Here is a 26,156-nt window from a genome sequence, read left to right on the forward strand (position 1 = left end):
TTTCGTTTCTTATGTTTATAGTAAGAGATGTCTCCTGTTGCAAAAGGACAACTTAGAAATGTTTTCTAGTCCCTTCCCCGGTCACGAGGGGCAAATGCTGAAGTGTAGCTTCAAGTCTCGAGCAAGATAGAATGATAAATTTCAAGAAATTTCGAAATGACTCACTCTGCAAAGGTGCCACGGTTGGTGTACGCAGGCACAAATTTCCGGGTGAATTCCCAAAGAACCAGATACATTGGGAGTTCCCGGCTATTAGACAACTTACAAGAGGCTATAAAGATCACTTCATGAGGTGTTGCCAAGTTGGTCAGATCTAGCTTTCTCATGACGACCGCCCCTCACGCAAACACAGAGTTCGTTAGGAGGTACAAACATGAAGATGGTATCTCATGATTCATCCTCATGCCAATGACATGTAGCAATAGCCAAAAACTAGTGGTATGATAAAAAACGGGGGGCACAATTAGCTGTAGGCATGTTTTCATGGGTATAATAAACGAGTGCATCACCGACGCCCTATTTTGTACACCCAAATGCAATCTAAGTGCTGCACTCTCTAACACATGCCATTAAGTAACCTATGAAGGAAAGACGTGGAAATTTAGGGGCTCATTTTCCTTTGTTACACAAAATATGAATGAGAAGTAACAAACCATTCTATGCCAAGAGAAGTATAAGTGATGTCATTTGTAGTATATATATAATGTACGCGTGAAGAAAAAAAAGTGGATAAAAATGATAACCTTCCAATGGCAGGGAGCAAACCTGGGACTTTCTAATAAAGGGTTCAAAGCTCTCGCAACCAGCCACTGCAGCACAGTTGGTAGAGCATAGGACGCGTTTTTGATGATTGCAGGTTCGGTCCTCACCACCAGCATGTCATGTGGGTAAATTCTACACGTAAAGACCACAAGCAGAACAACGTGGCACAGGGACGCTCTTTCCTTCCGCTTTGTCGTTCTTCTAGTTGGTGTATTAGGCTTCTAGAATTTATCCTCGTAATGTACCAACTAGCCTAGCAACAAGTACATTTAAGCGACGAATTATCTTTCCATCCCTTTCTTTCTTCACACTAACATTACAATCACTACTTACATCCCCTACACTTTCCTAGGCATTATTGTAAGAGTTCGTTAATATTAAACAAAGTAGGTTACACTATATAGAAATGGTGGGAAAAGAGCACGGATATGATTCAAATATTTGAAATTCTTACAAACATTGGTATTAGTGAAAGAGAGGCCTGTATGAGTAAGAAATTGACTTTTCATCCCAGCTCTGCAAAAATAAATGTCCAGTAAAGTGCAGTGGAAAAGGGTGAATTATAATTACAACCAGCTGTTTGTACGAGTTTTTCATTTTATTACTTTGAAGACTTTGTTAGGGGTATTATATGCATAAGGGGTGGTTAGCATTTTTGTACAATAAAAGCAGGTTTTTCACTTGTTTGCACAGATGGAGCATGGTGGCACAGGTTGTTCGTCTCTGGCAGCCTGAGGGAAAAAAATGATGCTTGAAATGTCACTGTTTGTGTTCGAAGACAGGCTGACGACGCCCCGCCGCGGTGGTCTAGTGGCTAAGGTACTCAACTGCTGACCCGCAGGTCGCGGGATCGTCTCCCGGCTGCGGCGGCTGCATTTTTGATGGAGGCGGAAATGTTGTAGGCCTGTGCGCTCTGATTTGGGTGCGCGTTAAAAACCCCAGGTGGTCAAAATTTCCGGAGTCATCCACTACGGCGTCTCTCATAATCATATGATGGTTTTAGGACATTAAACAACACATATCAATCAATCAATCAACAGGCTGATGCACGTGAGATGCATCTGTAATGCAAGTTGATCTGACCATGTGCTGTCATCAGCTGCTATTGCTTTCCATTCTATCTAGATTAACCATCGAGTGTAGACGTGTTCAGCGTTGATGTCAAGTTACAGTAGCTCTCTCCTTTCTTCACGTCAAGTGGCACACACTTTCCCAGAGACGACAAAACGCTTACACTGAACCAATCAACAATAGATTGGGATTTTACGTACCAAGATCGTGATCTGATCATGAGGGATGCTGTAGTGGAGGGTTATGGAAGTATCTGCCAGCTGGGTTCTTTTAACGTGCGTCTTTCCGACGCTATCAAAGTGCGGCTGCCGAGACTGCGACTCGTCTGCAGTCGAGCACCATACCCACTGGAACACCATGGTCCGTCAATCTAAAGGAAGCACAACTTTTCCATTTTAAAAGAACGTAGGCAGGCAAACATGGATACAAAAGCTCTGAAAAGTTTACAATGACACAAATGTCGCCTCAATAGACGCAAAAACTTGACTGCACGTTGCAAGTTTTGTATACTTTCTTTTACGCTGCTGTGTGCCTACTCAGTCGACTATTAGCATTTGTGCCATCTTGGCCCCTTTTCATGCGTTTGTCTTTGCACGCGTACTTTGTATTAAGATAAACCCTCGACGAATAGTGTTGTACAGCAGTTTCGTTTTCAGTTATGAAACCTGCTTCATCACACCCAGAGGTTGCAATATCTGAATATGAAGCATCATCGCAAATAAAACTAGACCTTCACTCAGGACCCAGCTATGTCTATGATTGTGGGGAGGAGACTGTCTCGGTGGTTCACACCCGGTGCTTCATTTTGCTGGTGTCCCAGGCCGGCCACGCCGACACCACGACAAGCTCAACTTTCAGTCATTCCCAATTTTTCGCTGCATTCTCCACTTCCACGACATGTACCAGTTTAGGGAAGCGGGAGGTTATTTTGACGCATGTACACAATTATACGAATAAAACAAACTCCGCAGCCACATTTAGTCCGAAGTTTCTAATGTGAAAACTAAAAAACTAACCCAACGATTCGGGACCAATTGGGTCCCTTCTTTCTTCTGGGGTGGCTGTTTGGTCGACTCCTTAGCTGGCATCTTTTCTTGATGATGTCCCCCTCTCCATTGCTCTTATTTGTATGAACTTTCACCCAGTCAGACAGATCTCTGTCAAACATATTCACCTTTGAATGTACACTATTTGCGATAACTGTTGGCACCTTACAACCTAAAACCACAATATGATCACGAGGGACACTGTTGTAGTAGGCTCAGAAGTGTTTTTACCATCTGGCCTTAATGTTCACTTAAATCTTGCTACAAGGGCGTTCATTGTGCTTTGCTCTCATGTAAATGGGGCTGCAGTGCAATGGCCAGGAATCAAACCCCCACCACCGAGCTGAGCAGCCCGATTATTATTATTATTATTATTATTATTATTATTATTATTATTATTATTATTATTATTAATTATAATTATTATCACTATTAATTATTATTATTATTATTATTATTATTATTATTATTATTATTATTATTATTATTATTATTATTATTATTATTATTATTATTATTATTATTATTATTATTATTATTGTTATTATTATTATTATTATTATTATCATTATTATTATTATTATTATTATTATTATTATTATAGTGGGAAAATTCATTGGGCAAGTTGGTTAAGCTTCATATCAATAATGCCCGAACAACTAGGCAGTAAGATTACGAAGACTCGTATTACTGTGCCTGTGGCATAGTGGCATACAAAAATTTGTGCTCATTTTAATAAACTCTTCATCCGCAAGTACGCGACTGTCCAGTTTGTCTTCCCTCGTACGTAGGTTTGTTGTTTTGAATCATTATCATCACAATTATTGTTATATCATTATTATTGTTATTGTAATTGTTGTAGTTGTTGGTAAAGAGCATAGGACTTTCTTCAACAGGTACAGGGATCAGCCCTATTTTTTTCAACGAGGAAGTTGCCTAGACGCACAAGAAATATCAATCTACACCAACACAAATATATGACTCTGACTGGTAAAAAAAAAATCTGATTTACAAGTTGCTTGACTGCAGCAGATGAAACAGCATGTCATGTTCTGGGCGGCTACTAAATGCCACACTATCCTAAGGTCATGCCAGCAGTTCAAAGGTCAACCACACTTCATGCCTCCAGTCAAACTCCCTCAGTTTCCAAAGAATTCATGGCTCGACTAATTCATACAATAACTCCTCCTTGACATTAGCCATTGTGGAATTGAATACTTTACCGGACTGTGTTGTGACTGAACTTAACCCCATCAAATTTCTAAAATTTGTTGAGCGCTGATGCATAGCAGACAGAGATATTTTGTCTGTTTTTTTTTTGTTTTTTTAAGGTGTTATTCTTCACGTGCATTTTCAGTGCTTGGAATTTCACCTGTTTCTTTGCAAACACTATTTTTATTCTATTTGCCTAATTAATCACTGTTCAAACGTTCCTTTTCTTCTATGTATGCTCACCCCTTATGTAATATCCCAACCGGGGCCTTTAAGAGTAAATAAATGATGACAATTATGATAAAGATCATCATCATTAGTCCTAAGATGAGCTGGGGAAGGCAAAGAGTAAAAGAAGAAGCCATGCGACCTTACTAATTATACAGATTGCCAAGAGACGCTACAGCCATGCAGTAAGAGCTAATTTAGATGTTATGGAACCAGGAAAATTGTGCAAAGTAATTGAATGCCAAATTATTGAAGGCCTAAAAACAACCAATTAGCAACTGTCTATTACATCAATGCATTTGTACCTTCTTGATGAATACATAAACCCTGGTTTTACTTTGCATGAGTGTAAAAACCACAATTTGCACCACTTGTGACTTGGTTTGACAATGCAACCGCAGGTATAAAATTCGCTATCCTAACTAACCAGAAAATGTACTAACCCGGAACATTACTTGCCTAACCGTAAGGCTTCCGCTGACGACAGCGGTAATTTAGACTGCACTGCCTCGTTTCGGTTGCCTGCAAACACTTTTTTTTCACACCAAGTCACACATTTAAGGCACTTCAGGCTTGACCCGCTTCAAGGGTTGTCCTAATTAACAGGGCTGCGGTCAAATATGACTGAGTTAAAGGAAGATGCGCTTCGAAAAAAAAATTTCCCTTTGATCTGTAGCCTAAGGCAATGTAACTTTTTACTGTTTATGTAAGCTTTTGTGCTGATTATAAATATGTAATCAGTTTTATTATATAAGTTGTATAGTTTTCCCTTTGTACCATGACAATGTGTGAAATATAGCTCTTTTTGGGCACACTTCTTGTGCCACTAAGCTTTTGAAATATGAGTCAGTAATGGCTCATATTTCTCCACATAAACTGTAGGCTGCCAATAACTACCAAGTGGTATGATGCACATAAACAAACGAGAAAAAATGTAATGTTAAATGCTCAGCCCATACAACTGGTTACTTAACATTCATAATAGTTATAGATGTTATATCAACATTAAAAAAAAAATGATTGATCTATTCACATATTCAGAAGTATGTGGTGAAAATTTTATTTTGATCTGGCTCTCGGAAGTACCAAAAATATGACGTCGAAATTCAAGGAGTTGCCCCAAATTGCATCTAGATGCAATTTAATTTAGAATGACATTGAAAATTGCATAATAAGCCTTGAAATGACAGCTAATATGTATGGCAGAGATGCGCTTTTACAATAAATCTTCCGTTATGGAAGCTTGAGAGTTCAGTTTGTTTTTCTCCCTAAAGCCCCTGTTAGGGTATTACATTAGGGGTGGAATATATCGTGCAATGCAGAATTCAAAACATTGAAAAAAGAATTGGGAAATGTTCATACACTGTGCATATGAAAACATGCATTAAGTAAAGACACGCACTGAAGAGTTCATCAATTTGGCAAAAAACAACACATAATAATTGAACATATTTCGTGAAAATATTACACTGAAATAACACTGTACACAAGAATAAGACACAACGAACACTGTAGAATTACAGACACGTATTAAGTGATAACTGTACAATCAATGATAATAAATCAGGCAAAACAGAGCACTGAGCAGTTTTGAATGTCTATAATGGTCATTTGTTGCTACTATGGTTGTTTTAAGCATGTTGCATTGTGGTGAACTCCTCATGAGAAATGCAATGACAGACAGTGAGGGGACAAATTCCAGGTATCTGAAGACAATGATCTCTAACTTTTTTTTTTCTGCCAACACTGGGCTCTTTAAGAGCGATTTCAGCCTGAGTTCACAGCCTTGATATTTTTTCGTCGTGTAGAGGTACTATGCTCATGAAAGCAGTTAAAAACGAAAACACGTAATTTTGAAAAAATTGTTTTCCAACTTGCATCTCGCTTATTGAGTGTTTGACACCGTTGAAAATGCATATGCTGGCCAAGACCAGAGAGCTCGTTTGAATTATTTCAATTAACAAGTGTCAATGCTCAAGACATGACAAAAAAGTAAATTATGATTTACAGGCTTTTCAGTACCTTGGCAAAACTACTAACACAATAGAACTTTTTTACAACAGCAAAGTAAGCTTTAGTATTTTGCCGTATTAATGGCGACATTCGATTTTTATTGTGTGTGTAAACAAGATGCTAAAATGCAGTTTGCATTCTATATATAGTGAAAAATGTAGATAACTCTCTTGTCATGAGCACGCATAATCAACACACCCCAACATGTTCGACTAGAAGCTCGTGTCACCTTGAAGCACGACAGGCACAACCATTAAATGGGTGGACAGGCAATGCAGGGAAGCACACAAGCATTATGAAAGGGTCTATTACATGCAATATACATGAAATAATATAAGAGATATAACGACATCTCAAATGGTTGTAATAATCATGATATTCAAACGTTTCCTTTGACCCTTGAATATATTTTCATATTATTGACACCGAATTAAGAAACTCCACTATTCGAACATTTTTGGTTAACACCTATCAGCACTATATTTAACACAATGCCACTTCGAACAAATGTTTTTATATCTCCTAAATACATGCAGCCGTAGCAGATATCGCAGGAAAATCCAAAGTGAACTTTGGCATCGTGGTCTTCATTATTACTTTAGAATGCATGGAAACACATGAAACAACAAATGAGTAAGAAGCCCCAGAGGCAAAGAATACCACTCGTTCACAAGCAACTGATTGAGCTACACAAAGTACGCACTCGCGAATATATTGCACTCTTTATCCCAAAGACTGCTGCAGTTTTATTTAATTTTTTCTATACATGGTTCAGGCCAAGATGGTTTTGTGGAGCAGCTCGTACGCTATGCGCCTTCGAATGTACGGTACCTGCTCGGGGCCGAACGTGATCGGCGCGTCTCTGGTAAGGCACTCGGCATATTGACACAGGAACGCGCCGCAGTCGTCACTGTTGGTCTGAAGCGGCACCTTCGCGATTTCCGATCTCCAGTCGTTCCAGTCGAGCTCGCAGTCGCGCTTCAGCCGACTCTCGTCGTCCAAGTACATTTTAATCATCATGGTTGGGCTTACGGGAGACTTGGACGGGCCCAGACTGTCGTAGTAGACGATGCGACGCTGGCGGAAGTCCACTACAAGCAGGCCCCAATGACAAGTCATGTGCAGCGGGACGAGCAAGATGTCGAAGGCGAAAATGTCCACCGCTCGCGTCCAACGCGAGACGCCCCCGTATCCGCAGACCATCAGTTTCTCCAAGAAGAAGGTGCTGAAGGCGTACACGCTAGGAAGGTCGTCCCGCTCCGTAGAACGCGCCGCGATGAGGTTCAAGTAAAAATTCACCACCTCATCGTTGAGCCATTGCCCATCGGCCAACGTGTACAAGTCTCTTCTTTTGATCTCTATCCGAAAGGCCGACACAAGAACTTCGTCAGGCGGCGTCGGCACCATTGCACTTTGCACCTCTCGCTGCATCACCCGCGTTAACCTGGCCGGGATGGACGACTGGGTATCGCATTTTGTTCGACGTTTGGAAGCGCAGGACCTTTGCACCAGCTGACGCTTCAGCTCAATGAACGAGTCCACCGTGGCAGTCACAGACCATTTGCCGACGTAGTCCGGGTCCGGGTTTCGAGTCGACCGCACAGGGCGACTGCTCGGACGTCGCCCGAAGGTCTCGTAGACCGAAAGTTCCAACCCGTAGATGGCCATCGGGTCCACGCAGTCTCTCAGCTCCCGCAGAAGGCGAGGCGGCCGCTGCTGATCGTGCTTCAGTGCGGCTCCGACGCCTTCAGCACTGCTACGCCGGCTGCTCGGTTTAACGCCGTCGGGGCGCCGTCGGCTGCTCGTTGTCGCTTTCGCCGCCATTCGCTTCACTTAGACTGCCCAAAAAAGTCTTCTTAAATTCCGTCAGCCACGCGATCAGCGCACTGATTTTGTGGATCGAAGCGCGTCTCTTTCGGACCAGCTGAACTGGGAGACGCACTAGTGACCACGATCGACCAAATATGGTATGTGCGTGGAGAGACGCGGCATAATTGCGAGATTGATTGAGTGAGTCTTGAAAGGAGGGAAAGAGGCACTTAATTTATGGCTGCCTCATTGGCGACACGCGCAGTGCGATTGTTATAGGCATGTTGACGCCATCGAGGCTCCGCCCTCTACACTTCGCTCCAAACATGGCAAACGTGATGTCACACTTTTTTTTTTTTTCCACTAGCCTTTCGTCGTATTTGTACCGTTGTGCCGTTGCGATTAATGTGGCGAACTCGGATGCCGTCCAAGAACAAAGCGACCACGCTCGAAACTTTGCCGCGGTATCGGGAAACTTAGGAGCGTCAAATAAAGAAGAGTGTTTCGGTTTAACGTGCTCTCGCTCTTCGCGGTGCAGATTACGACTGAGACGTAGTGACTGTTTTTGCTTCTAGACTGATCTTGCCCTCCTTTCGATTGCTTGGCCGCCTCAGGAGAGGCCGACTACAGCTCACTGGAATGTAATGCGAAAGCATCTGTGTCGTAGGGTCGTGAAAATCTAAGTTGGCTGATCAAAAAAAAAAAAAAAAAGCAAGGAAGCTGCAAGAACTATCACTCCTCTATTCAACATGGTTTGATAAGGCGAGAAAGCTACGCCACAACGAATAGGTACTCTCGCGTTTCGGCCTCCGTCAGGTCTTCAAGGCTGTTAGGACCGATTGTTTGCTGTTGTGGCGAGGAAACTCTTGTGGTAGAAAGCTGTATACGTGTTAGGGGGTTATTAGACAATTAAGTATTGCACTTGCAGTGCTTAAGAAATCAGAGTGAAAATTAAGAGACACTGCATGCGTTACACGCAGGTTTTCTCTGTTGCTCTTTTTCTCTCTGGAAGTTCTTTATTTCAAAAGATTTGGAAATACGTCAGCTTTCTGGGCAATCGGTCCGGTGGAGCGCAAAAATGCTAAAAAGTCGTTTCCAATAACATCTTAGAAATCAGCTCAACTTTACGCTGCAAGAATTATTTCGTATAACGGAAAATTAACAGCTCGAAATGATGATTCATTGGCAAACCAACGCGCTTCCTTGCTTTTATCGTCCACAGAATTAATAGTTCCAAAGTGAAAAGAATTTCTCAAATTTGTTGCACGTGTACATTTTGTAGGTAGCTTCGGGACTACCTACCTCACTTTGTTTCAAGGCTTTGCATACTTGTAATTTTTATTTTATTTTTCAGTGGTCCATACCTTATTTCACGAGAATGCAGGTATAGATTTTTTCTCGGCAACCACTTCGCACCGTTTGTCGCATTTGACATTGTCTGGGTAGCTGCCTTCATTCCGTCACTCATCTGCGTTTTATTTTCAAACAATATAATTTAAAACAGCACAGAGAACAGGAGCTAAAGTGAAGTCGCTTCTCACTTTTAAGGGCGAAGCTCCACAGGCTGATGTTGAATTCCAATGGCGGAGTCGGTGCAGCCGACCGACTTCGCGAGCGAGCACTCGACTCTGGCGTAGAGCAAATCCTCCAAATCCGCCATCGAACACACAACCCGCCCTGTTGGAGCAAGGCGGAAGCTGCCGCGTTACCCAAGATACCTTGCGCGTGGTCTTTTCCGCTGTCTGTTTCCCACGTGGTTTACCAGCATCGCCGCATCGTTCGTTTGCTTGTTCAGCGCTGTTCACCTGTGTGGAATGGATATCACGCCAAGCGTGCAACAGCTATTGTCCACGATGTCTGCTGTCGCTATCGAGTAGCAGAAGCATTGCCGCACACTTTGCTGCCGAGCCGTCCACGCCGTCCGCCATTATCAACACAACTTGCGTGATGCTTGCGCGGCTGGCCGTGCCTCCAAGCAGGCAAACGTGTTAAAGGAAATGCGTCACGCTGAGTTCCGGTCCACTCCACCGATTTCGGCGGAGCAGTTTTTTCTGCTCCACGGAGGGACTCCCGCTCTGAATCCCCTCCTGCTCTCTCATTGGAACTTTTGACTCTCGCTCTCACTCTGTCATTGGAACACACTTGCTCTGAAAGGAGCAGAAAAACTTGCTCCGACTCCGCCATTGGAATTCAACATGAGAGTCGTGCGTTCCCGATGTATGTAGTAGTAGTAGTGGGTAGCCACCTCTAGTTTAGTCTTTGGAATGTCCGCTGGATGGCGGTACTTGCATATAATAAATCAACGCCTTCTCTAGGAAGATGCCTGCCGCATGAGAAAAAAAAAACAACTGCCACACCCTTTCCCTCCTTCATTTTGAAAATGTTCTCGGTTGCTAGCGTCATTTGTGGCAGACGGTGCAACAACGCAACACTTTGCATAGCCTCCGAAACAGTGATGCACAGTTGCAGGTCTCGAACAACTCTCGACTGACGCGCCCCTATGGGCCGCAGCTGAAAAACGCTAAGTTGGTACCGCCCGTCGCCGTAATGATAGTGTCGGTCGCGAGCGCCACCGCGCAGAGCTTGTTCAAAACTGAAGGCAGGCAGGCCAACTTCGCTGGGAGCGCGAGCCATTCCTCAGGCATCTTTCTAGAGGAGGCGTTGGATAAATATATGACCAAAAGATGCGAGATGGCGGTACTTGGAGTGTTACTAGATGGATGGACAGCAGCACGGACAGATGGACCGACAAATGGACGCTTCGCCCCACTCATCATCGTTCACTCCATAAATTTCTTTTAGTAGCGTTAGCTACACTGGCCAAGCCAAAGCGATTTCACGTGCACGTACAAGAGCCGTGCTGCGCATGCGCCTGGAACAGTGACTGCGCGCGCCTTGCCGGTCTGTGCATTCCAGAGGAGTACAATCAGACGCATTCTGATCGTACCCGTGGCTTGTGCACCGAGGCGAGCCACGCTGCTCACTCTGGTCGCGTCAGAACCCAAGGCAACGCTTGGTGGCACTGCGACTCTGGAAAGGGAAATTGGGGATGTACATCAGGCGTTTTTCCTTCTTTCCGCCGCACTATCGCTCGCTTCCGTTAATGGGCAGGGCTCTCGCGCTGCACTTCGAGCGCTGCGCACCGCTTGAAAAAAAAAAAAAAAATCTCCTAACTGGACAGGTACTTCGAAAAGTGAACGTAATCAAATCAGAAAAGTTTGTCAATCATGTTTACGTTGTGTAGCAGACGACAAAGATGCCCGACTTGACGTGAAATGCATTTCCGAAGCCCGCGGCATTACCATATACAATAGGGCGAGGGAAGCTTCCTTCTTTCCTTCTGACCTAAGTTAAAGGGGCCCTAAAACACTTTTCATGCATGGAATGAATTTACTAAACGAGCTTATTGCCTTACGAAAATTCCCAGAGGTGCAGCTTGCACTTCTGCGTCACGTCAGGCAGGCGGCGGCAGCCAGTGGAGCCCTGGACTTAGGGCCCCACCCATCAAGCTCATGACCCCTGTACCACACCCTTGCAAATAAAGTTTTTCCTTCCTTCCTTCCTACGAAAATTCAACGCCAAAAAAGTTTTGAGAATCCGTCCAGTACGAGCGCAGTTACAATGCCTTGTCACAGGCATTGTAAATCGCAGTCTTTCTTCTCTCGTCTCGACGAAAGCGCTCGAAGCTAAGCAAAGAGGGATGGAAGGGGCAAAAAAAAAAAAAAACGTCATGCGCGCCTGGTGACTTTGGGCACTTCTTTTTCACCGAATACACTGCTTTTTCAACGAGTTTATTTGTCGGTTTTATTGAAACGCCAGGCGCGCATCTAATGCGCGTCTAGTGCATGCCAGTTGGTACAAATACCCGCGCGTATGCACGTATACAGAGGAGCTGGAGGTTGTAATCAACGCACCTTAAACATTTCACGGTTGACCAGTTCACGCTTGAGCCGAAACGCACTATTTCGAGACACCTCACCAGCAAAACTCTCCGTTTTCAGGAAGTTCCGAGCACCGCATCACAATCGCCTGGCATCACGATTGTCCAAATTAAAAAAAAAACGTCATCGCAGTGCTGCTAGTCAAGCGTTCATACCAGTCTGGCTGTAGTTTTTTCTTGCGTGTGCACAAGCCGGCTGTAATCAATCGTCACAACGTCACTGACAGGACGCCACTAACCACGTCACTGGATCATGTGGTCACTGACAGGATCCAGCAAGAAGCGCCTTCACTGTATCACAGCCCGAACAAAACGCATTCGGAGAAGTGGACAGTTATAACTGGACGAACTACGATGTACGACGCGAGACGCCATGGCTAGTGGTGTAAAATCACGTCCTCTGTATGTTAAATATAAGCTACACAACGTTGCCAGTTGAGTAGCACACATCCCGCTTGCTCTTGTGTTGTGCCATTTATGTTCCTAAAGGTAACCATGTAATCTACGACTCATTTCGTTCCATTTCGTTTCATTTACACCTATTCACCGTAGCGATTGAACCCTAATTTTTGCCTTTTTATGAAAGTTTTGAACCTTCTAGGGGGCGCCCCAGGAACATAGGTAAAAAAGAAAGGAAAAGGTGACGTTACCTTCGAAACTTGTTTCATCTAGGGACTTTGCGCTGTGCCAACGCCCCCTAAAAAACTATGCCTGGGTCGTCGCTCTATTTTCAGTTGGGAGCCTCCTGCCAGCACGCTATCTCGGAGGCCATGCCTTCTGTCTTGTGTTGCGACCGGCCGCCGCGTGAGACTGCTGGCCTTTATACCGCTCTTCACACGCTCTTCACGTGACATAACCGTACCGTTCTGCCGGTACTAAAAACTGCACATATATCTCTTTTTAAAAATTTTCGGACCTCAGGGCTGTTTACTGGCCCTTTAAGGGCTCGTTTTTTCTGTTAGGCACAATATTATTGAGAACTAGCATACAATACTGCCGGAGAGAGTATAGTGGATGTCATTCGAAGTAATTGTAATGTAAATTTGAAAAAGAAAACTGGACGAAAAGATGAGTTGCTGCGGGCAGGAAACGAACCTGTGACCTTCGACTAATGCGTTCGATGATCTACCAACTGAACTGCCACGGCGGCTATCCACCCGTCCACTTTATGGGGTATATATGCGTCTTAAACGCATATATACCCCATAAAGTGGACTTGCCGCCATGGCGAGTGTGGAACACTCTTGCCTGTTTGGCGTCACGTAGTTAGTGGTCTTATTACGAGATGGCAGCTGACATCATGAAAGACTTGACGCCGGTCATTAGTGCCATGTTTGAAACGTTACGTTTAGCGGCGCCCCCATACCTCAAGCTAAGTATATTGTGGCATAGCCGAGCTATGCCACTGCTTGATTTTTTTTTCTATCCCAGGCTAGCTTTTCATCTCCGGGAAAAATAAAATTCCCACGTTTGTTCGTATTACAAGCTTAAAGTTTGTTATAATAGACGCGAGCATACTTTGCGAATTTGCTGCCGCTGATGGACATGCGCTCTTTTCGATTGAAGATTGTCGTCCTTCAAAATGCTCTTTGAAGGTTTTCTAAAATCGGAGCTTACCGGATAAATCCGAATTTTCAAAAACCTTACAGGGTGGGTGTTTATCAAATTTATTTAGGATTTATCGGAAAACACTGAGCCCTAATTATAATATCGCCCTTCCATCCAGCATATGGATTGATAGTGTTTGAATGTAGAACAAAACGTGTAAGACACGGCACCGACAATTTCGAAGGACAATCCCTGTTGACAGTTAACAGCGTGTAACACCATAACCACGGTAAAGGCGCGTTTACACTAGAGAGACACGACACCAATTTTGGTCTCCCGACTGTGTATTTTGTCTTGTAATCGTCTAATGCACACTGCAAAGGCACAAACAGTCTGTCGAAGACTACGCCCACGCCTTGCTCACAGCCTTTCGTTGGCCAATTCTGTAGTCACACTGCAGGCTAAACTTTCCCGCCTGCACCTAATTTTCAGCTATGCTCCTTGCTCTGTCATTGTCCCTCTCCGGTTACGCTGAGCAGCGCCCGCCATAATCCGCGGCATCGAGAGACCAGGCTGCTTAGACACAAAAGGGTAGCTAAGAAAAGACTTCCGGTTGGTGCTCAAAATGCCTGTTCAGACACCACGAAATGCCTATTCAGACACCACTTCGAAAAGGGCATTGTTATCTCCCCCAAGATTGCTCCCTTCGTGGTCGTTTGAAGCAAAGAGATGGGGCAAATTTTCGCTTAGCCGCAGATCTCCCAAAGACACACCCACGACAGGTCTGCGGATGCGTTTTGCTACGACGACATGCTGTCTTTTGAGGCGCCGTCGTCGAGGGAGCCAGAGCCACGACCACCCTGGCGGTGAGAGCGCGCACTTCTCAGCTGCTCCCGCAGACGAGAGTTGCAGCTGGTGGAGGCGTTGCGTGCGCGCATCGTCGTAACAAGACCAAAGGGCGCTGGCGGGACTGCTGCGTATTCTAGTGCAACCATATATAAACAAAGGGAGGGCGTATAGAGGAAAGGGAGGAAATAGAAAAAGGAGGCAGCGTTGCATCCAAGTGGTCAGGCAAGCGAAATTCTGTTCTCGCTCTCCTGTCTAGTGCTGTCGGACTCGTTTCTAAACTGAACGGCGCGTCTCTGCTATATTTATTCGATAGTGAAGACAACCATCAGTGGAAAACAGGGACAAAGGGTCTAGTTTGAACGGCATTTTGCCGGAAATAAAACGAGCGTATTATGTAATATACGGCCCATGTAAACTGTTTTTTTTTTTTCATCTGGCCCACTGAGCGTTTAGTCATGCACTTCAGGACTAACGAAGTTCTTATGCGTCCATCCATCTGACCACCACCATCAAACTCCGATGCCACCGCGTGAAGTGAATGATACGATTGGCAGGAATTTTTTTTTCTTTTTGTAAACAGTTGCGTGTAAAGGAAAGTTGCCTTGTCACGAGGCTTGTGCGGGGTCACGTTCACCTACGCCTCTGAGCTGTTATAAAAGATACTCTCACGGTGAACACTCCATGCAGAGTTGTCTCTGGTCAACTTAATTGTGCAAAAGTCAATGTTCTTGTTACCGACAAAGCAGTGGACTACTCGAAGCTTAGCTTTCTGGAGTCAGACGATGCGGTAAACGTTTTTTCTCACTGGCTGCCATGGCTGAGTAACATCGGAATTTATTATTGAAAATTGGGCAAGCTGGTAACAATTGATTGTTCAAGGTACAAACAATGCGACAAACGAAGACAGAGAAATAGGAAGACACAGGACGAGTGCTGTCCTGTGTCTTCCTATTTTCTCCGTCTTCGTTCATCGCACTGTTTACCTTGAACAATGAATCCGAATTTCTGCCTTGCTAGAGAAGTATCAAACGTCTTCGATTTTCACTCGTTGTTTAGTTTGCCTAACAACACCGTTTCAGTTTTTCCGCTTGCCTGTGTCGGCCTAAATTGATGGTGTCTGTTCAACATCGATAATTGCTAGGCTTTCATGGGCCAAACAAGATATTTTGAGGTACACTCTCAAGAAAGAGCGAACCCGCAGGTCGCGGGTTCAAATCCCGGCTGCGGCGGCTGCATTTCCGATGGAGGCGGAAATGTTGTATAGGCCCGTGTGATCAGATTTGGGTGCACGTTAAAGAACCCCAGGTGGTCGAAATTTCCGGAGCCCTCCACTACGGCGTCTCTCATAATCACATGGTGGTTTTGGGACGTTAAATCACACATATCAATCAATCAATCAAAAAAGAGCGAGTAAAAAGGGTGTCTTTTTGTCCCACAACAATAATTGTCAACTATATTGCGTTCCATCCTTGTGCTATCACCCCGCGCCTGGTACACTCCGGTCACGATCGACATGCCGATGAACAGGGTTACATTGCATTCTCGATAGGAAAGTGGCCAGTGCCGAGTTTTCAAGAAAGGAAGCGCACGCAAGCCTAATGACGATTATTGTTGTGGGACAAAAAGGCACCTTTTTTACTCGATATTTTTTAGAGTGTGTGCGTATCGTGATTATGACCGCCTGGGGTTCTCCAATGCGTACATATATCTTGGTTCATGGGTGTTTTTTTTTATATTTCACCCCCATCGAAGTGCGGCCGACGTGGATCGCTAATCTATTCCGTGCCCTCAAGAATAGTAGCGCGACACCAGACGTGCTACGCTGTCACAGTGGTTTGCTTGATCAACGTCCCCGTGCGTACATACTGCGGACAGGGAGTACAAACTAGGCCAGAAAAAAATGACGCAGCTACCACTTACTCTGCTTTAGTTTTTAGTTTCGTTTTACTGCAGATGTTGGCAGCTTGGTATCGTCGCAGCACGCACTTGTCAATGAGGGCATGTCAGCCAGCGCTAGAATTAGCCCAACCCTACACGCAATCAGAAAATGAGGACGAGGGAGCTGCCATCACGGCACAGCGCTGTCCCTTCATATATGCATAGACGCAGTCCACTATGTAGGGCTTTTCTCCGTTTTTTAGTGATTTTTATATGCGAGTAGCCTCCAGACAAAGTTATTTTTCTAAACCACAGTGCAGTAGTACGGGAGGAATGGCTTTTCGTTCCAAAATGATGCACAGCAGCGGCGCAGGCGCGTGCTCCCACAGTGGTACACTGCGGTCGGTCGTCTGGGCGTGAGCAGCTAACTTGTGTCGCGACTCTCCGCCAGGTGCTCTTTTCCGGTGTGCCACCTATCCAGCGCTGGTCCCCTGACCACGTGGTCTGGCGACTTCGTCGGCGGGTGACTCGTCGGCCGATGGTCTGCGTCTACCTCGTGTCTTCGTCGGGGTCATATCAGTGTCGTGTCGCTCTAGTGTAAACGCGCCTTGAGCCTTCCAGCCTGCACGCAAGGCTACAGCCTTCGCTACCGCGTGCAAGCCACAGTATTTCGCTCTAGTACGAGTAAGCGTGTGTGATTGTGTGACGGTGATATAATCATGCCTAAATAAGTAATCGTTAAGTTAATCGATCACATTTCTCTAACTGCTCATTTACTTTCCTGGCGCTGCAATCGCCCACTGCGATTGATTGCGTTTTATAGAAGATAATTTTTTGCGTTTAAACAAGATCAGTTACTTATTTCGGTAGCCCCGTCGCGGTGGTCTAGTGGCTAAGGTACTCGGCTGCTGACCCGCAGGTCGCGGGTTCAAATCCCGGCTGCGGCGGCTGCATTTCCAATGGAGGCGGAAATGTTGTAGGTCCGTGTGCTCAGATTTGGGTGCATGTTAAAAAAAAACCCAGGTGGTCTAAATTTCCGGAGCCCTCCATTACGGCGTCTCTCATAATCATATGGTGGTTTTGGGACGTTAAACCCCACATATCAATCAATCAATTACTTATTTCGGTAACGTGTACAGCTGTGACAGTAGTGCGCCCTCGCTCAATTTGAGGGCCGATGGCACGAATGTTTGCGTGTCTTCACGTGCAGATTCATACATGCCATGGAGTGACGTACATATGCCAATCTTATTCACAGTTGAAACAGCCACTACAGCACCAGCGGCTAAAGTGCGGCACGGTCTCGAGGACGCGGCTTAGATTCCAGGCAATGGCGGCCGAAGTTAGGTGATTCTACAATCAGTTATAACCAATTCACTTTGCTTTATTAACGCAAAATGTGCGCGTGATTGATTGATATGTGAGTTTAGCGTCCCAAAACCACCATATGATGGTAAGAGACGCCGTATTGGAGGGCTCCGGAAATTTAGACCACCTGGGGTTCTTGCAGCCAAATCTGAGCACACGGGCCTACAGCATTTTCGCCTCCATCGAAAGTGCCACCGCCGCAGCCGGAATTCGAGCCTGCGACCTGCGGGTTAGCAGCCAAGTACCATAGCCACTAGACCACCATGGCGGGGCAGGTTCGCGTGGCTTGTATCAGGCCCCGCCGTGGTGGTCCAGTGGCTAAGGTACTCGGTTGCTGACCCGCAGGTCGCGGGATCCAATCCCGGCTGCGGCGGCTGCATTTCCGATGGAGGCGGAAATGTTGTAGGCCCGTGTGCTCAGATTTGGGTGCGCGTTAAAGAACCCCAGGTGGTCGATATTTCCGGGGCCCTCCACTACGGTATCTCTCATAATCATGGTGGTTTTGGGACGTTAAACCCACATATCAATCAATCAATCAATCAATCAATCAAGTGGCTTGTATCAGTTCAAAGTCTTGATCTACGGCAAAGCCCTTCGTAGCACACTACATGTGCAGGTACGCACTACAGTGTCGTGAAACTGGACTTGATAAAAAACTCCTTAGGGCAGCGTGCTAATAAAACAAACTTATCCACGCCCAAGCGTATACGCACAGACAACAGCTTAAAACGCTTATGCATACGTTTCAAAGAAGCTTCGCGTAACTTACACATCCCGACGCTTCGTCTAATTTGTTCAAACAAAGGCGTTATTTTTGTTTTCTCCCTCTCTCGTTATCATTGCCGTACCTGCAAATGCGCCTGGTGTCCTCGAAGCGACCGGTCGCATTCATGAAGGAGTTGGAGCAGCGGAAGAAGTGTCCGATGAAGTTGTACCCGTCGCAGCTGTTATCAGCATCCGAAGCACCTGGAGTGAGGCGCACAAAAGCGAGATAATAAACATTGATTAATTGATTGATTGAATAATTTTCATGAGTGGCCGAGGGCCGTTTGGGGTAAAGGAAAAGCGAACACAGAAATCTAGGAACCTCACTTTCAAAGCTGTACTGGCACGATTTTCAGACATCGTAAAGGGAACATTTTTGTTTCCTTGGTATGCAGTGTTGACCTTATCCACACACCGGAGTCAGACAACGTGAATAAAATAATATCTCTTACGTCAAAGGTATCAACGCTGAGACACAGCCCGCCAGCCCCTTAGCAACGGGCATTATCCCAACTATAGTCAAAACAGTTCCGCTGAGTTTGAATGAACTCAGTTTCCTACGTGCAGCCTATAGTCATTGGAGACAATATAATTGAGAGTTGTTTCCGTGTACCACGAGCATATGGGAAATATGCCGCTAGTGCGTCGAGAATCTCTGTCTTCCCGTGACGCCACACTGCCATGACACGTCCCAGGGAAACTGCACTCTCGATATCGGAACCAAAAGAGTAATTTTAGAGGGAATGCAAAGAGCAAAACTATTTCACACGCGTTAGTAATGTACAATTTGACAATCCCGAAAACGTGCACTCTTACAGCGACACGACGCTTAGCGAGAAAACGCGGGAAAAGAAAATGAGGGTGATTCGGAAAGATACATATAATTCTCCTGGGGTTAAAAGGGCCGAACCCACCGTACATGACAGCGAGGCGATGCGTCTGCTCACCGTCTTTGTCGGTGAGGAGGGACACGAGGGCGACATTGCCTGCTTTGTTGTCTCCCCGACACTTGTCCATGAACTTATGCGTGAGGAACTCGAAGAACTTCTCGGCGTCCTTGTACAGCTGGTCGGGGGGAGCGCAGCCGTACGTCTCCAGTGAAGTGTTGTGGCACTTCTTGTACCTCTCGATGTACCTGTCGGACAGGGTTTTGCCGTTGGACACACATCACAAAGAGCCAATACGCGGCATGCTAAACGTATCCTAAATCGCTTGGGCACTTCATTTTAGTGCCAGATTTGCAGCTAAAAAGAAAAGTGATATTATGGGTAAAGTTGTTATAGCACGAAATAAATATAATTTTGTTTAAGTGAAAAATAGGTACAACAAAAACGATATTTTCTTCCCTTCTGCTTGGTCTCCAAGCCACACTCTCAAATGAATGATAAATTATTACACTTTTATTGCGCCTACAAACAGTTTGCCTACGATAGATCGAGTTTTTTCCAGAAGTAACTTTTGGGCTAACATTAAACGTTGGAGCTGTTTCATCTTGAAGCCGTCGAGCGACATAGGTACAGAGTTACAATAATTTTTAGTCCAGCTTCAATTACCGCAATATGATCGAAAATGAACAGTCCAGCTCTATTATGCGGCGGATATTTCTTTGACGAGCTGTGTTCAAGCATTAGACTTTGACGTCCGTGGTGTCCGGTTGAGTTTTCTAGTGGAACAGGCAGCCCCAATCACGCAGCCTAGCAGATTAAAAAAGAACCAAGAAAAAAAAGGCAGGTGCCATGCGTTGCCGGAGTTAATTGATGCAATGCGAAGCAGCGAGCAAGGAGCCAATTATTCTGTAGATAACATGCACATCAGGATTTACGTATTCAGACCCGTCATTTATGTTCCTCATACAGTCCCGTCACGCAATACCAATATTGATCTATATCAAGCGAGTACGCTATGAGCGTTGGATGCAAGTCATGCTGTACATACCATGTCATGTTATTTTTATATTACCACTTGTCATTTATGTTTGTCATACAGTCACGCCGTGTAATACCGAGCTTGTCGCATGTCAAGCTAGCGAAATGGCCGTGAGTGCACCATGAGCGTGGCATGTAAATTATGTACATCACGTGGATTTTGTTATTTTCTATTTGCTATCTGTAATTTATGTTCGTCCTATAATCACGTCACGAAATACCAAATTCTATGTATATCAAGTTAGCGAACGGCCGCGAGCGGGTCATATAAGCATGGTTTGTAAACCATGTTAAACATGGCAAACACGTCAGGATTTTCATGTTACCACCTGTCATTTATGTTGGTCGTGCAGAAATGTCTCATCACACCAACTTTTGGATATATCAAGTTAAAGAAACAACCGCAGGAGCACCGCAGCCGTGATGTGCAATCCGTACCGTTCACGAAAAAGTTGTCATTATCTTGATCCGACCAATCGATCATGTTTGTCAGACATGTTATGCTATACCAATTTTAGTATGAACGATACCGTCTCTAGAACACAATGTCGTAGGCGGCTGATCAGACAGACGGACGTACAGACAGACGTACGGGCAGGCAGACGGACAGACAGACAGACGGATAGACAGACAGACGGATAGACAGACAGACAGACAGATATACAGATAGATAGATAGATAGATAGATAGATAGATAGATAGATAGATAGATAGATAGATAGATAGATAGATAGATAGATAGATAGATAGATAGATAGATAGATAGATAGATAGTGTAAATCCAGGCGCTCAACCGACAAGGCACGGGGCGTGAAAAAAGGCAGCACGTTTATATAATGCATTCCCATAAATGCGTAAATGGGCTATAGCTACATAAATGAATTCGTAACTGATGTGTGGGGTTTAACGTCCCGAAACCACCATATGATTATGAGAGACGCCGTAGTGAAGGGCTCCGGAAATTTCGGCCCCCTGGGGTTCTTTAACGTGCACCCAAATCTGGGCACACGGGCCTACAACATTTCCGCCTCCATCTGAAATGCAGCAGCCGCAGCCGGGATTCCATCCCGCGACCTGCAGGTCAGTAGCCGAGTGCCTTAGCCACTATAGACCACCACGGCGAGGCAGTTTGTAACTTCTGCCAGTAAAATGGCCTTTAGAGTTCTAAAACATGCAGTGCATGGTTCTCGCTGCCCTCACACACCACATTTGGTCGTGCACCACTCGACGTGAACCACTCACAAGTTGCTGTCGTCGAGGAGGTCCGACGTGTCGCTGTCTCATGGAGTTGCCACGCTACGGGGTGCACTGCCATATAGTACCTTGGTAGTCGCTGGGACGGCCGCTTAGCTGTGTGGTCGATGTCCAAACCGGCGGTCGGTCACGCTCGAGAACACCGGTAGGTCGGCCCAGGACGCCTGAGATTTCCTGGCTCGGGTCACCGACTCGCCCACAGGTCTCGACCGTGACCGCAAGCACCGTCGTCGCCTGGCGTATAGCTCGTCATTCGAGTTCGTCCGCAGTCCAGCCGTGGCAGGTTGGACACAGGTAGCTGCCACGAACCACCATTCTGGCACACTTTCCCGATTTGCTCCTCGAGCGTTCCGAAAACCGCCTTCCTCGTGTTCCCTCACGAGCGGCGCCCACACGCACCACCCACGCACTTTCGTCGCCTTCTGTTTCCCAAATTCAGTTTTCACTAAACAATTTCCCCAACTCGTCACACTCCCCCACGCTTCCAGAACGTTGTGTCGCGGACAACATTTATCTAACACGACACAGCGGCACACCAAATCACCACACGCCACCACCACGCACATCACTGCACAACCACTGAGGAATTGAGCTCACACACACCACCGCAGCTCACAACGAGGCGCCGCACACACTACGGCACCGTTGAGGAAACACGCACACAACGCGGTGGGTTTCTCGTTGTTTTCACTCGGTCCTCTGTGTGAAGTGACGACAGCCGCCAAGCTCCAGCTTGCCATAGGCACTGATGTCTTCGTTAAGACGTCACTTGAACACTGGTCCTGCGACGTCGACGGTGCTGGGACTGCCTACCAGAGTCCTTGGGCGTGGTCGAGCGCGGGTTCGGACATCCACCACACAACGAAGCGGCCGTCCCAGTGACTGCCGTGGTGGCGCAGCACCCGTAGCATCGACACTTCACGAGAGACATCGTACCACCTCGACGACAACGACGGCTGAGTGCGTGGTCGAGTGGCGCGCGACTATATGCGCCGTGTCAGGGCCGCGAGAACCGTGCACTGCATATTCCTTAACTGTGTAGACCATTATACTAGCAGAGGTTATGAACCTAAATGTTCATTTATGTAGTTGTATACCCCATTTATGTATTTACGTAAATATTATAAGAACGTTCCGCCTTAGTCTAAACCTTATCTATTGTGGGTTGGATGCCCGAGTTCACAAAAACATATCACAACAGACCGACAGACAGGTTATCGGCCATCGTATCGACATGCAAGAATAAAGTTGTCACTCACTCACTCGAGATGCGAGCCAAGATAAGTTGCCACGTGTTGCCTCCTGCTCCGAAAATCAAGTAGTAACTTCGCGGCTCACACACTGTGCGAGTTAAATATACCGCACACGCACCTACTTATGTCCAAGTGCAAAACGCCGCGTATAATCAGCAGCACTGCAAGCGATAATAAAGAAAAAAGCGTAGCGAGGGCTCAAACTCCTTCTTCCCCGAAAATTTTGAATTTTGCTTGCTTGCATATACACGCACACATTGTTACGACCGTCATCATTATTGAAGTTTTTCGGCCTTTGTGAACGGGAAGAAAATATTTCGACGCATTCCAAGGAATGGTGTGCCGTCAAGGCGGGTTGATTTCCTCTCAACAAAACCTGAACGAGGGGTTCGAAACTGGTTCGCGCAAAGAAAACGCACGAGCTAAGAGAGGCTATTGTGAGCTCGACTCAAGAAAGGCCATTGTGTTTGCTGCGAGCAAGGCTTTCGAGGCAGACAAGGAGGCAGCTGGGCCATTTTCGAGGTCACCAAGGATCTGGGAATCTCGGAACCAGCATGGTATTTGCAGTTCAGGCTGAAAGCTGAAGCCAAACTCGTTATGGCTGCACCTTGCCAGGAGGAGCAGAGCGCCGGATATTCACAGCTAAGCCGCAGCTTCAAGCAAACAACGAGGAATGGAATGTGTGGCTGAAGAAAAGGATAATGCACTATCTGCTGCAGCCCTTGCCGGAGCCCGCCTCGGCGACGAGAAATTAGTTGACTAGTCCTCCTCCCCCCCCCCCTTTCTCCATAGGATCGGCTGATTGGGGTGGCATATTTTGACGATACGCTAGCCCACCACTACATTGTTTTACCCAAACAGTCAGGCAAGTTTGACACGTGTACTAGCAGCCGGTTTTTCGAACCTCATTCAGCTGCCAGAAGAATCTTGGAAACCAAAATCATCGTACGTGCGCGAAACTTGGTGACGTGTGCGAAAACGTCGGTGCAGTGCTTTGGTGATCATATTTGGGCATCGTGTAGACTTGCGCCCTCTCCACATGTATTGTGTGGTGTCTTTCCCCTCCTTCGTGGGTGGACCACCTATCCCATGGAACACCCTATTGGCGGGAGCCGCGGACAATGCGCCCAGGGTTGGCAAAGTGGCGCTATATAAGCGGAAGACTTGCATTTTTGAGGTTCTACAGTTCAACAGCTCTCATGTACAGTTCTGATCACTTGATAACCTCCTTTTTAACTCTCAGTTACTAACCATGTAAATAAATTGTCGTTTTTACGAGCGCCTCATCTGACTTGTTCGACGATGGGTCCTAGGACGGGGGCCCGCTACCAAACTGAGACCCGCAGAACCCGGAGTCGCAACAACATATACACGCACACATACAAACGCATGCACGAATGTATATAATGTATCCCCCCTCCCCCCCCCCACACGCGACAAAAAAATTCTGGCAACGCCCTTGATGAAAAAAAAAAGTTCCAGTACCATATTGTACTTGTACCTCCACTCGTACAATCTATCAGTGCACATGTCGTTGCAGCTAGGGGGCACTTACGAACACTGATTGATGCTGGAATCCTTCCGGGCTATGTCCATGATGTTGGCAAAGTGGAAGCCACACAGGAACATGTCGTTGATGAACCTCTGACGGTTGCAAGCAGTCGTGCCCTTCTGAAAGGCTGAAACGGTAGTTCAGATGCCTGCTTTGATCACACAGAAAGTGTTCAACTGTGGCGCGTCAATACTGCTCTTTCACAAAGCTGAGACTCGAGAGAACCAATGGAAAGATTGCAGTCTCCTTCAGAGCACCCAGCATCATAGATTGGGAAGTCAAGCGGGCAGCCGTTCCAGGACGAGTCAGTATATTTCAGCTCCATTATAGGCCACAAGAGCGAGAAACCGACAAGCAGCTGCAGATGGTGTTATTCGTTCCACTATACTGCTCGCTGTGACTAAATTCATGGTCCCCATCCCTGAAGGAGCATTGCGTTTGTAAGAATGCTTGTTGTAACCCGAAGGTCGCGTGTTTCATTACAGCCGCTTTTTGGTAAGCCTTCATTCTGACATTAAGTTGGTAGATAAATACAGATAACTAGTATTACATTATCTATAATAATAATAATAATAATAATATAATAATAATAATAATAATAATAATAATAATAATAATAATAATAATAATAATAATAATAATAATAATAATAATAATAATAATATTAATAATAATAATAATAATAATAATAATAACATCTGTGTTTTTACATCCCGAAGCCACACTAGGATTATCGAAAAATCCGGCAGTTCCCACGTACCTAGGGAATCGACGTTATGCGAAGCATGCGGAGGGAAGGTACCGAGTTGTAATTTTTTATTGAGCGGCACGTTATGAAATCACGCTAAGTATACGTGCAGGTGTTGCACGCGGAGACATGTGGTGAAGAGTTGCAGATGTTTATATAACCAGTTCTTTGCCCTTGCGAAACGATGCCAACAGGAACGTGAGAATTAGCAACCCCAGATGCGGTAAACTGACATGGAGCGCTGGTGCTCGCGAGGATGGTAGCCCTGGACACTGCTATATAAATAACCTTCAGCGCATTGTACCTAAATAAAGTTGACGTTATCCCGACGTGACGGCTGAATCATACACGAGTACATAAGTAATGTTCATAAAATTTGACAGCAAGCGCTGCAACCACAATTCACGTTTCACGAAAATTAGGGTCTCTTTGAAAAATTTACAGTCCCGAGACCCGGCGTGGTTTTATCCGAAAACAGGCAATAAAGAAAAAAAAAAACCCGGCGTGGTTTTATGGTAGAATGCTTGCCTGCTACGCACAATGCTTGGGTTCGATTCCAGCTGGGACCATGACATTTTTTTTTTTTGCATTCGTCGGGTCAACGCTGCCGATGCCGGGTTTTTACTAACACTCACGCGTTAAAATAGTCCATCTGTCTTTGAGTCGTTCCTTGGTATATACGAAGTGTCAATCACCCGTGGTACATACCCGCATACCAGTGGCACATACCCGCCCACAGGTATGCGCCATTGTCCCGCCGGTAGTGTTTGACGATGTACGCGATGTGATTGTGACATTATTCATGTCCTGGCCAGGGCGTCATATTGGTAAAATCATTTTACCCTACCGTGCTAATTTCGGTTCGCGCCAAATGAAGGGGTGATGAGAGCACCCGACGTAAGCGACGGACGGACGGACGGATGGACGGATGGATG

General features: G+C 45.7%; 2 protein-coding genes across 3 annotated transcripts in view; both read right to left on the reverse strand.

Annotated features, from left to right (window-relative positions):
• The window catches only part of LOC119163143 (uncharacterized), a 61,167-nt gene that overhangs the window by 17,892 nt on the left and 17,119 nt on the right, over positions 1-26,156 (reverse strand). The window contains exons 6-9 of one of the 2 annotated variants that reach the window (XR_012886263.1): positions 24,477-24,600; positions 19,437-19,624; positions 18,573-18,690; positions 2,034-2,203 (exon numbers count right to left, since the gene is read on the reverse strand). Coding sequence is in view for 1 of the 2 variants with exons in the window: in XM_037415088.2 (XP_037270985.2) it covers positions 18,573-18,690; positions 19,437-19,624; positions 24,477-24,600 (430 nt within the window). In the remaining variant the exon portion in view is untranslated. The remainder of the gene's footprint in view (positions 1-2,033; positions 2,204-18,572; positions 18,691-19,436; positions 19,625-24,476; positions 24,601-26,156) is intronic. The other variant, XM_037415088.2, reaches the window with a different exon arrangement.
• LOC142772039 (sentrin-specific protease 1-like) lies at positions 5,356-8,774 on the reverse strand. The gene has a single exon (XM_075874118.1). The coding sequence runs from the start codon at positions 8,154-8,156 to the stop codon at positions 7,104-7,106; it is 1,053 nt and encodes a 350-aa protein (XP_075730233.1). The 5' UTR covers positions 8,157-8,774; the 3' UTR covers positions 5,356-7,103.

This window comes from Rhipicephalus microplus, chromosome 9 (genome assembly GCF_043290135.1).
Source record: "Rhipicephalus microplus isolate Deutch F79 chromosome 9, USDA_Rmic, whole genome shotgun sequence".
NCBI classification, from domain to species: domain Eukaryota; kingdom Metazoa; phylum Arthropoda; class Arachnida; order Ixodida; family Ixodidae; genus Rhipicephalus; species Rhipicephalus microplus.

Bases quoted from the DNA above. Each gene is read 5' to 3' on its own strand.
- LOC142772039 (XM_075874118.1), bottom strand. From the start codon at position 8,156: ATGGCGGCGAAAGCGACAACGAGCAGCCGACGGCGCCCCGACGGCGTT.